The 13264-nt window shown below is 42.3% G+C and overlaps 1 protein-coding gene across 2 annotated transcripts; it reads left to right on the top strand.

Annotated features, from left to right (window-relative positions):
- Positions 1 to 7663: 7663 nt before the first annotated feature.
- Positions 7664 to 12981, top strand: LOC115651018 (olfactory receptor 1019-like). 2 transcript variants are annotated; one of them, XM_030561810.1, is made up of 2 exons: positions 7664 to 7674; positions 12051 to 12981. In XM_030561810.1, exons 1-2 carry the CDS (start codon positions 7664 to 7666, stop codon positions 12979 to 12981), a joined length of 942 nt encoding a protein of 313 aa, XP_030417670.1. The 2 variants fall into 2 exon arrangements, with proteins under 2 accessions (XP_030417670.1, XP_030417672.1); XM_030561812.1 differs by lacking the exon at positions 7664 to 7674 and having other exon boundaries at positions 12043 to 12981.
- Positions 12982 to 13264: the final 283 nt, after the last annotated feature.

Below are 13264 nucleotides of genomic sequence, written 5' to 3'. Positions count from 1 at the left end.
GTTTACACTCTGTGAAAGTACAATAAAATCTCGCTAATTAAAAATCGAATACTTTGCTTACTATTAAACCTCTCTCGCTGGTCAGCTGACCGTTTGCTAATGGTAATGAACAGAGCTTCACAAGCTCACTGTGAAAGGGAAGAAAATATTTTGGTTGAGGATGCTTGAATGAGGTAAAACATAAAAAATGAATAGTTTATTTCACAATTAATGCAAAAATTTAATAATAAATGTTGTTCAACCAGCATATCAAATAATAGGATAAATTATTTGTTAAATAATGCAGGAAGTGAAAAATGCCCAAACAGATTGATAAGCAGTTTGATTAATAATAGTCAACCAGCTCCAGCTTCAGAGAACCTAACAATTACTGGCCATTTTAGATAGATTGCTTCTCTTTACTTCTAGGCAAACAGACATGTATTGGACACCTTATTTAGATTGTGAGATCTAGAGAGTAGAGGACCATCTTTTGTTCTGTGTTTCTACAGCACCTAGCACAAAGGAATCCTGGTCTATGACTGGACCGGTAGGCGCTACTACATTACAAATAAGAAATACTAAGAATAATCTATATGCTAGCATATTTTTTAAACTAAATCAGAATTTCTTTTATAGACTTTTACTTCTTCTATGGCCTATTTTGTTTCTTAATGGGCCATTACCTTGAATAATTCCTCCAGAATGTGCTGGCTAGATGGGATGTAAACCACCTTGTGGGTGTTACCCAGGAGCAAACACATTTGAAATACTTGTACATAGTCAATATTCATAACTTCAGATACAATGACAACAAATACAATCCAACAGGATATTAATGCTTAATAGATCAAGACTTTTAGAATGATACCTTACAAGGCATACTTTATACAAAACACATCATAGTTATATCACCATGGCAAATATGAGAGTGTTGCTTTGGGGTACAGAATGTAACCGGCCCTATACCAGGGACAGAACTACTTAAAGGCTGATCCCAGGGAGGGCTAAAGAGACACCACTGGAGGGAGACTGAGATAGACCCTGGTGGACTGTATACCCTGGAAGGGGTCTGTTCTGGTTCACATGCAGACAGTGTGTGTGTGACTTGGCTGGAGGTCTGAGTTGTTGAAAAAACTTCCTGAGAACCACCAAGAGGGGTCAGCTTAAGTGATAGAATGCAGACACACCCAATCAGAAGGGATGCTTGTGAGAGGTGGGTGCCAACCCATTACAGTGTGTCACTCAGATATCAATGATGATACTTCAGACTGTCAGTATTTTTAACTATTTCACTGCTCAGCAAAACATGTTAGAAAGTAGATGAAATATATTATGAAGACCTAAAATATGTGGGCATCTTTAACAACACACGGCCTTTCTACCAGAAGAATAACCCTCACTACTGTCAAACTCCTTTCTATCCAATAAATGCCTACCAATAAATGACGAATGGATAAATAAAAAAGGGAAGAAATAAATAAAAATATTATAAAAATCAAAAACAAAAAACCCATCACAAGCAGAGTTTGTGCCAAGATGGTGCCAGGAGGTCCATGAAATCCCCTGGGGGTTTCACTATTACAAGTGTTTTTATATGAATGGTGCTTAGATACTACAGTGATGGGGAGAAGTGTAAAATGATGAGATAGCTAGAATGGGGGCAGAATTATTTTTGGGATGTTTTTCTGAACGGAGGGAGTTTGCTTTCTAAAGTTTGGGCGATGCTGCTCTAATATATGTAGTTCTCCTTGTGGACTTTCATTTTGATTATAACATAGGGCTTGTCTATATGGTGCAGTAATGCACACCAGAAGGGCGTAAGGTGCGGTGTGCTCCAACGTGGTTAGCAAGGTCTACAGGGACAGATAGTGCATGGGTGCTGGAACAATTTTTATAGTGCGGGTGCTGAGAGCCATTGAATCAAACAGTAAACCCTGTATATAATGGAAACTAGCACCCCTAGCATCCCTAGTTCTAGCACCTATGCTTGACACATTGGAGCACTCTACAACGTATACCTCTGGCAGACAACATAGCGCCATGTAAACAAGACCCTCTTTGATGAGCCAAGGGAAGCCTTAAAGGTGATCTGCAAAGAATTGTAACCAACCCCTGTGCAAGGTGTAGCTGCAAGTGCTGTGGCACACCCGTCTATGTTAGAAGTTCAGGCAAACCATGACCTTGGAAACAAGCATTGTTGATGCTCCAAGCACTGGGCTCTACAGGCTTCTGCCAGCTGGGTTCCCATATGTGCTCATGGATTCTCAGGAACAGAGGGTTGTGTTACTAATGGAGGGAGAAATGAAGAACTGCCAAATCCCTCAGGAAAGTTACTTTAAGTTGCAGAATGATACAAGATCATCCCTGCAGTTCATAACCCAGTCCCAAGGGTCTCTTGTCTAGTACAGGTATGTCAGGGTTCCCTCCCGACTCTGAACTCTAGGGTAGAGACATGGGGACCTGCATGAAAGACTCCCTAAGTTTATTTCTACCAACTTAGGTTAAAAACTCCCCAAGGCACAAATTCTCCCTTGTACCTTGGATTAGTTAATGCTTCCACCACCAATTGATTAGACAAAACTCAGGGAAAAGACCACTTGGAGTTCCTACTTTCCCATAATATCCCCCCAAGCCCTACCCGCCCTTTCCTGGGGAGGCTTGAGAATAAACAAGATGAGGACAGACCAACCTTGGGGTGTTTTAGGACACTAAAAAAAATCAGATTCTTTAAAAAAACACAGAACTTTATTAGAGAGAAAGAAGGTAAAAGAAGCACCTCTGTAAAATTAGAGTGGAAGATAATCTCATAGGGCAATCAGATTCAAAACACAAAGGATTTCCCTCTGGGCAAAACTTTAAAGTTACAAAAAACTCCACCAAAAACCAGGAATACACCTTCCTCTCAGCACAGAGAAAATCACAAGTCAAAATAAAAGTAAGCTAACACATTCCCTTACTAGTACTTACTAATTCTAATGGAGTTGGATTACTTGCTTTCTTGATCTGTCTCCAGCAAGCACACAGAGCAGACAGACACAGACGGACAAAACAAAGCCTCCCCACCCCCGATCTGAAAGTATCTTGTCCCCTTATTGGTCCTTTAGGTCAGGTGTCAACTAGGTTACCTGAGCTTCTTAACCCTTTAGAGGTAAAAGGATTTTGTGCCTCTGGCCAGGAGGAATTTTATAGTACTGTATACAGAAAGGTTGTTACCTCCCCTTTATGTCCATGGTTGGGTTCCCATACGTGCTCATGGATTCTCAGGAACAGAGGGTTATGTTACTAAGGGAAGGAGAAATGAAGAACTTCCAATTCCCTCAGGAAAGTTACTTTAAGTTGAAGAACGATATAAGATCATCCCTGCAGTTCATAACCCAGTCCCAAGGGTCTCTCGTCCAGTACAGGTATATAAAGATACAGTAATCAGGGGTACTCCTCAGGCCTTGTGTCATGGACACATCCTCCTGCCCAACCTCTTTCAGAGGCACTGGTGTCTTGGACTGTCCAGCCACCAGCCAGAGCTCAGTTCTTGACCATGGTCTTGTTGGGGCCTGACCATGCTGTTCTCCTGCTGTGACACATGCAGTTGCTCCCACATCCCCTATTTGCTGGCTGCTGTGATGTAACCTCCTGCTATTCTGGCTTCCTACCAGCAACACCCTATTTTCCTGCCCACCTCTCAGCATTGCAGTCCTGGCTTCGACTTTGCAGCCAACTTCCAGGACACTGTCATCTGCCTGCTTCTCCCGGTCCAGTGTAGCCTCTAGCTCTCTTTGTATTAGAACTGAATGAAATTTTAGCACAAATAGTTTATTCATCTAAAAATGCAATTTTGGTTAACCTGAAACTATTTTGGCAAATAGTTTCAGGCAATCTCCTCCAGGACTTTGATGCCATTCACAAAATGGCAGGGAGGATATGGTGGGAAAGAGAAGAGGAGATGGTGTCTGTGAATTAAAGAATTGCTACTATGAATGATAATGAATGATCACTGTGCCAGAAAGAAAGACTGAGAATGGCTCCTTAGTTTGGTGGTTAGGGCATTCACGTAAGATATATGAGACCCAAAGCAGAGTCCCTGCTCCAATGATAGTTTAATGATTCATACATCACAGTACAGCTTCCACAAGACAGATTAAGAATGATTCATGCCAGAATAACATATTCTAGTGTGGCTAGTGCACTTTCCTGAAACATATGAGATTCAAGTTCAAAATCTCTTTCCCACCTCAGACATAGGGATAATTGAACTGAGATTGTTTAAAAAAAGACTCCAAATGTAATCCTGACAATTATAAGCTGGTACGCCTATCTTTAGTACCAGGTCAACTGGTTGAACTATAGTAAAGAACAGAATTATCAGACACATAGATGAACACAATATGTTGGAGGAGAGTCAACATGACATTTGTAAAGGGAAATCAAGTCTCACCAATCTATTAGAATTCTTAGAGGATGTAAACAAGCATGTGGACAAGGGGGATCCAGTGGATATAGTGTATTTAGATTTTCAGAAAGCCTTTGACAAGGTCCCTCACCAAAGGCTCTAAGCAAAGTAAGCTGTCATGGGATAAGAGGGAAGGACCTCTCATGCATCAATATCTGGTTAAAAGATAAGAAACAAAGAGAGGAATAAATGGGCAATTTTCACAATAGAGAGAGGTAAATAGCAGAGTACCCCAAGGATCTGCACTGGGACCTGTGCTGTTCAAAATATTCTTAAATGATCTGGAAAAGCAAGATGGCAAAATTTGCAAATGACAGACAATTACTCAAGATAGTTACATTTAAAGCTGATAGTGAAGAGTTATAAAGGGATGTCTCAAAACTGGGTGACTGGGCAGATGAAATTGAATTGATAAGTATAAAGTAATGCACATTGGAAAACACAATCCCAACTATACATACAAAATGATAGGATCTAAATTAGCTGTTACCACTCAAGAAAGAGATCTTGGAGTCATCATGGATAGTTCTCTGAAAACATTTGGTCAAGGTGAACTGGCAGTCAAAAAAGCCAACATAATGCTGAGAACCATTAGGAAAGGGATAGATGATAAAACAGAAAACATCATATTGTCACTATATAAATCCATGGTATGTGCACACCTAGAATACTGCATGCACTTCTGGTCACCCCATCTCAAAAGAAAAAAAGATATTAGAACTGGAAAAAGTACAGAGAAGGACAACAAAAATGATTAGCTGGATGAAACATCTTCCATATGAGGAGAGAGAAAAAAGGGTGGGACTGTTAAACTTAGAAAAGAAATAGAGATCTATAAAATCATGATGGTGTAGAGAAAATGTATAGGAAAATGTTATTTAGCCCTTCACATAGCACAAAAACCAGCGGTCATAGAATGAAATTCATAGGCCACTGGTTTAAAATAAACATAAGGAGGTATTTCTTCATACCACGCACAGTCAACCTGTGCAACTCATTGCCATTGGCGGTTGTAAAGGCCAAAAGTATAACTTAGTTCTAAAAAGAATTAGGTAAGTTCAGGGAGGATAGGTCCAAAAATGGCTATTAGCCAAGATGGTAAGGGATGCAAACTATGATTGCCAGAAGCTGGGACTGGATGACAGGAGATGGATCACTTGATAATTTCCCTATTTTGTTCATTCCCTCTGAAGCACAGTAAAGACTCACTTAATGTTGTCCCAGTTAACGTTGTTTCATTGTTACGTCGCTGATCAATTAGAGAACATGCTCATTTAAAGTTGTGCAATGCTACCTTATAATGCTGTTTGGCAGCTGCCTGCAGGAAGAGCAGCCTGTTGGAGTTAGCTGGTGGGAGCTTGGAACCAGAGTGGATTGGTAGCCCCCCATCGGCTTCCCTAAATTCCCTGTGCAGCAGCCACCCAGCAGGCTATCAATTTCCAGGCAGTTCAGCTGTCCATCCCCTCATGGCTGTATGTTGCTTCTGCTCTCTGCCTTGGAGCTGGTCCTGCAGGGTTCGGGGGAAGAGAGGTGCTGAAGTCAGGGTGTCCCTCTTTCCTGCTTCTGCCCCCTGCTCCTATACCCCATCTTCACAGAGCGGGGGATGGGGTGGTGGGGCATGGAGACAGGACAGGGCTCAGGACAATGGGAACTTGCTGGCTGCAGCTGCTGTCTCAACTTGCTGATCTACTTAAAAAGGCAACGTACTTAGAGTGGGTTCACCATACTTAAAGGGGCAATGCACTTCTCTCTCACACACACAGGGTGTGTGTCTCTGTCTCTCTTTCTCACACACACACACACACACACACACACACACACACACACACACACACACACACACACACGAGGTGTGTGTCTGTCTCACACACACATGCACAGCCCCCCTAGCCCTTTGGAAAGTGGAGGGAGTGGGGTGCTCCAGTGGGATAGCGTGGGTTCATCATCACATTCAGTTTCCACAGGTAATGTCTGCAGCCACTACCATGCTGTGTCTCCGCCCTCCATTTGTGCTGCCTTGTAGAGTGTGAGGCTATATTATCAACAATGTGTTAATCCTTGAGGGCTCAACTGAGTGCTAGTTCATCATTTAGCAGTAAGGCATTGCCTGGGAAATATCCCACCCTCTGACTTCCCCACCTCAACCAAGATTCACAATCATCATTGCTGTGTACAGTATTAAATTGTTTGTTTAAAACTTATACTATATATATAGTCTTAACCCCCCATTTACATTAATTCTTATGGGGAAATTGGATTTGCTTAACATCATTTAGCTTAAAGTAGCATTTTTCAGGAACGTAACTACAATGTTAAGCATCTCTCCAGAACTCCTTTTCCCTTTAGGATTTCTTCCCATGGGACCTTACCTACCAGTTCTCTGAGTTTGTTAACATTTGCTTTATTGAAGTCAATTGTCCTTATTCTGCTGCCTTCATTTTCTTCCCTTAGAACAGTGAAATCTATCATTTCATAGTCACTTCCACCCGAACTGTGGATGGTCTTTTTAAAAAATAGCAGATGGACTTTAAAACCACCATAAATCAGTTCATAGTCAAAGGGAAAATAAAAAACAGCAACTCTGTGACAGTTCACATTTCATCATGCATATTTAGCCCCTACAGAAATGACAAGAAGAACATTTTAATTGTTTGCTCTACTCCCCCACCTCATGAGATCAACAGCCTAAAAATGCTTTAGGGACTGTATCCCAGATGTCATAAATGTGATTGTGAAATCTCCTGAATGCCACACAGAAACAGCTTCTGCACTGAGGGAAAGCAAGTAAGTTTGAATAAATATAGATGAAAAACTATTCACTTCCATTTGATGGGCTAAACAGAAATGGCTCCAAGTGGGATGAGCTCTTAACTGGCCATAATCCAGGTGATCTTGGAGTGAAACAGTTTATTTGATGAAATACGGATAATGAAAGGTAATGTTTAGAAGTTAAGTTTCAAAATGAAAGCTGGGTTTGAGCTACAAAAGAGCCTAATTTGGGCCCCGATTTCGTTTACCTACCTTAGTTAATTTCAGCCAAAAATTCCAACGAGATTTAGGGGGTGTTTGATTCTTGATGGAATGGGTTACCTAGGGAGGTGGTGGAACCTTAGAGGTTTTTAAGGCCTAGCTTGAGAAAGCCTTGGCTGGGATGATTTAGTTGGCGTTGGTCCTGCTTTGAGCAGGGGGTTGGAGTATATGACCTCCTGAGATCTAGTCCAACCCTAATCTTCTATGATTCTGTTGTAACTTATTTTATGCTACCTGTCAACCCAGCTACAGATAGGAGAAAGCCACCTGATTTTGCATAATTGCTCTGGGTTTTGTAGGACAAAATCATTCTCTTTTCACCTTCAGATGCAGTGAAAGATGTATTTTAAGCACAGTTATGGTTTAAAAAAATTACTAGGTATTCATGGTATCTTTTGTACTCTCTCAGGATCTGCTCCCTCTGTATAACAGAGTGAGATCAGCTGACTTCAATGACAGCTAAAACTTGTACTGTTTTCATACATGCTAGCCTTACAGAGCCAATGCTTCAATCGGTCGGAGAGCTAGTTTCTCTTCATGAAGCATCAATGGTTTGCTGGCTAACTTACATCTATTGCTGGGTGCTTTTATATGAGTGAGAAAATAACACAGGTGTGACAGGGCAGAATTTGCAGAGCAGACAGCATGGGCCAGATCCTTAGCTGGTGTAAACTGGTGCAGTTGCTTTGAAAGCAAGAGGTCGATGCCTATTTGTTCCAGTGGAGAATCTGATCCTTTATCTATCGATCAGCCAATGCAATATGGAAATGTTGTACCCTAGAATGACAATTTTGCATAGTCACATTTCAGACTATAGTCCTAGTCCAGCAAAACTATAGTCCAAATCCAGCCTGTGCTTAACTCTAAGTATGTAAGTAGTCCCGCTGACCTCATTGGAACTATTCATATGTTTGAAGTTAAGCCTAGGCTTGTGATCTTTGCTGAATTTAACACAAATTTGCCAAATAGTTTCAAATATTGTCAAGTTTCCATGATGACCCTTCCTCCTTTTAAAAAGTGAAATCCAATGTATGTATCATTGTTCTGGCAATACAACCCCAACAGCACTTTAGAAGCCCACAACATACCTCGCTCGGTTGAATAAGGAAGCAAGTTCCCCAGCCTGTAGTCTTGTGAGTAAAGTGTTATTTTTGTTGCATGAGTGCTCCCTTTATGAAATAACTTCCACTGAAATCATTGGGAGTTAGGCACCTAAAAACCGTTAAAAATCTGGGCCTAGATCCTAATTTCAAAAGTGGCTTAATATTTTTTATGCCTAAATCTCATTGAAAGTAACCTTGAAAATGTGACTTAGGCTCCTAAGAAACCTAGGCACTTTTGAAAATTACAACCCAATTTTCCCAACGTAACATAGGGTATTGGCAGCATAGCCAGGAAGCGGGCCCTGACTTTCTGAATCTGAAGATACCACCATAACCAGTCACTGGACCATCCTTCCTGCCCTTAAATAATTAATTTTTGTTGTGCAGGGTGTACAGAACATCATTGCTCCATGATCATCGTTATCTGCTTAGAACAGAGATGGTCAGCCTGAGCCTGTGAAGGAGCCAGACTTTACCCACGTACATTGCCAGAGAGCCACAGTAATACATCCTTGACTTTAGCAAAGCTTTTGATATGGTTTCCCACAGTATTCTTGCCAGCAAGTTAAAGAAGTATGGGCTGGATGAACGGACCATAAGGTGGATAGAAAGCTGACTAGATCGTCGGGCTCAATGGGTAGTGATCAATGGATCTATGTCTAGTTGGCAGCTGGTTTCAAGCGGAGTGCCCCAAGGGTTGGTCCTGGGGCCGGTTTTGTTCAATATCTTCATTAATGATCTGGAGGATGGTGTGGACTGCACTCTCAGCAAGTTTGCAGATGACGTTAAACTGGGAGAAGTGGTAGATATGCTGGAGGGTAGGGATAGGATACAGAGGGACCTAGACAAATTAGAGGATTGGGCCAAAAGAAATCTGATGAGGTTCAACAAGGACAAGTGCAGAGTCCTGCACTTAGGATGGAAGAATCCCATCCACTGTTACGGACTAGGGACCGAATGGCTAGGAAGCAGTTCTGCAGAAAAGGACCTACAGGTTACAGTGGATGAGAAGCTAGATATGAGTCAACAGTGTGCCCTTGTTGCCAAGAAGGTTAATGGCATTTTGGGCTGTATAAGTAGGGGCATTTCCAGCAGATTGAGGGACGAGATCATTTCCCTCTGTTCAACATTGGTGAGGCCTCATTTGGAGTACTGTGTCCAGTTTTGGGCCCCGCACTACAAGAAGGCTGTGGAAAAATTGGAAAGAGTCCAGCAGAGGGCAACAATAATGATTAGGGGGCTGGAGCACACCACTTATGAGGAGAGGCTGAGGGAACTGGGATTGTTTAATCTGCAGAAGAGAAGAATGAGGGAGGATTTGATAGCTGCTTTCAACTACCTGAAAGGGGGTTCCAAAGAGGATGGCTCTAGATTGTTCTCAGTGGTACCTGATGACAGAACAAGGAGTAATGGTCTCAAGTTGCAGTGGGGGAGATTTAGGTTGGATATTAAGAAAAACTTTTTCACTAGGAGGGTGGTGAAGCACTGGAATGGGTTACCAAGGGAAATGGTGTAATCTTCTTCCTTAGAGGTTTTTAAGGTCAGGCTTGACAAAGTCCTGGTTGGGCTGATTTAGTTGGGGATTGATCCTGCTTTGAGCAGTGGGTGGGACTAGATGACCTCCTGAGATCCCTTCCAACCCTGATATTCTATGATTCGATGATCAGCAGCCCCCATCAGTTCCATCGCCCTGGCTCCCAGCACTATCCACCCCCAGGAGCCCTGCCAGTCAGCGCCTCCCCCTCCCTCCCTGTACCTCTCGATCAGCTGGTTTGTGGCATGCAGGAGGCTCTGGGGGGAGGTCGAGGAGCGAGGGCAGGCAGGCTCAGGGGCGGGAATGGGTGGAGTGGGGGCAGGGCCTGTGGCGGAGCCATGGGTTGAGCAGTGAGCACCCCTCGGCACATTGGAAAGTTGGCACCTGTAGCTCCCGCCCCAGAGTTGGTGCCTATACAAGGAGCCACATATTAACTTCTGAAGAGCCACAGGTTGGCCACCCCGGCTTAGAATTTTTGAGAGGAACTCAAGATGTTGTTTAAAACCAATTACACCTTCGTTGTAATCACTTCAGATATGTTTGCACAGGGCTTGGGACAATGGATCTCCAACTTGATTGGGGATGCAAGGCACTACTGCAATTTTTATATTAACATCATTCCTTCTCTATGCAGCAATCAGTAGATGGAAATATTTTGATTCAAATTGAGGGCTAGGGACAGGGCATGTCCCACGACCTAGGTGGCTGTCCTAACTTTCTGTGGGGGCTTTTTCTCTTTCTTGCTTTGCTTTTCATCTCAAAACTTTAAAAGGTCTTGTTTTTATTCTGCACCAAAGGGAAAACAAATTTTGAAACCCTGAAATGTTTCATAAAATGGAATTGTTGTTTTCCAGCCAGCCCTATTAATATATGCCTAGATTGGCTATAAAAGAAGAAAATCTTTGGCATGCGCTGGCTTCCTCACAATTTTCTGGTGTTGTAAAGCAGCCAGAAACTTATAAATTATGTTTATGAATGCTTTCCAGTTAATCTGGCCCTAGGTCTGAGATTTAAGCATGGTGCATTAATGATCTCTGCCTTGTGGTTTACATTTCCAAACAAGGGTGCAATGTTTCTGTAGATTTGTCAGACTGTTACTAATTTTCAATTAATAGAATCTACTAGCTTCTATGATTTCAATAATTTGCATTGTTGCAAAGTCGAATGTCTTCATTAACAGATGCGGGAAAATAATTGTACTTTAATATATGAAACTACCTTTATGAGTGAAAGAGGCTGATTAATGAACCTAATTAAAAGCTCTGTGTTAATGGAGTAGCATCTTCCTTGTATTTATTGATGTCTTTTCCATTTGTCGAAGAAGATAGACATTTGAAGGATTACTTTCCTGGATAGTATCTACCTTTCCTGTATTAGATTACTTTAGCTCAGGGGTGAGCAAGATGTATCTATGTTTTGGGGGGGTGCATATCTATCTGATGCAATGGTGCTATTTTTAGGAAAATATGTCTGAGTTCTATACTCTAGACTGAATTAGTGAGATATGTAAGGGCCAGCTTTTATATGGTAAGTGGCATGGCTTTCAGAGTGATATGACATATGTGAGTCAAAGATGGACATTCCAATTCTGTTACCATTCCTGCTGCTTTTTGAAAAAAAGCCCCATGAGGCCACATTTAATTCAGGTATCATTTTATATGTCTGTTTGAGGAAGAGGAACTCTACATCTTGAATTACATTCATACCATCGATCTTTGAAAGCCCTCCCAAGCTTTCCTTATGCACAGACATGAGCTAGGTCTTCATATTTCGTTCTGTGAGCAATGATATCTGGTGAGATGCTAATGCCTATGGTAACTTTGTCTTTATTGTGTTTATAGGAGACGGATGAAATTTGTTCTTGTTTCACTCATCCACCAAGATCATCCTACCTCCCTGATTTTCCTTGTGTTGAGCTGGCAACAGACAATGCATGTGCTGAGGCAATGTCCAGGGGAAACCACACTACAGTGACCGAGTTCATCCTCCTTGGCCTCACCCATTGTCCAGAGGTGGAAGTGGTCCTGTTCGTTCTGTTTCTAGCCATCTATGTCACCACTTTGGTGGGGAACATTGGCATCATCATGCTAATTCATATCAATTCCTGCCTTCACACCCCCATGTACTTTTTTCTCAGCAACTTGGCCTTCCTAGACCTTAGCTACTCCTCTGCCATTGCTCCCAAAATGCTGGTGAACTTCCTAGCACAAAGCAAGACCATTTCCTTCACTTGCTGTGCAATGCAAATGTATCTCTTTGCTGCTTTTGCAGATGCCGAGTGCCTCATATTGGCTGCAATGGCATATGACCGTTATGTGGCCGTCTGTAACCCGCTGCTCTATATGCCAATCATGTCCCGTAGGGTCTGTGTTTCTCTAATAGCAGGGGCATATATCAGTGGCAGTGTGAGTTCACTGATCCATACTTCTTCGACATTCAGTCTGTCATTCTGTGGCTCCAATGTCATCAATCATTTCTTCTGTGACATCCCCCCACTGCTAGCGCTCTCCTGCTCTGACACTCACATCAATGAACTCCTCCTCTTCTCCTTGTGTGGCTTTATCCAAACTAGCACCTTTTTGGTCATCCTTATCTCCTACGCCTATGTCCTTGCCGCCATCCTGAGGATCCACTCCACTGAGGGCAGGCACAAAGCCTTCAACACTTGCACCTCTCACCTGATTGCTGTTGCCTTATTCTACGGGACTCTTCTATTCATGTATTTACGGCCCAGCTCCAGTTATTCGCTGGATGCAGACAAAGTGGTTTCTGTGTTTTACACTGTGGTCTTTCCAATGCTGAACCCCCTGATCTACAGCCTGAGGAACAAGGAAGTGAAGGAAGCCCTGATAAGAATTGTAGAAAAAAAACAGTTTTCCCAGTGACATGACTGGGAAGGACAAGGGACAGTGGTGTCCCTGGTGCATCACACAGCAAAGTCACAAGAGGTTTTAAAGATGAACCCAAGGCACATATCTTGTCTGTGTATAGAAACTGTGATGACATATATTTAAATATGCAGGACTATTGCTCATATGGGTTGGGAAGGACACCAGTGGGATGGTCAGTTCCTTATATTGTGTCAGGATTTATTTAATTTCCTTGATCCGCATCCCAAGCATGAGATGGCCTTGGTTCCCCTTTTTGATAGTGGTGTAATCAGTGTGT

Source organism: Gopherus evgoodei, chromosome 4 (assembly GCF_007399415.2).
Source record: "Gopherus evgoodei ecotype Sinaloan lineage chromosome 4, rGopEvg1_v1.p, whole genome shotgun sequence".
Lineage (NCBI taxonomy): Eukaryota > Metazoa > Chordata > Testudines > Testudinidae > Gopherus > Gopherus evgoodei.
This window is presented reverse-complemented; position numbering and strand designations above follow the sequence as displayed.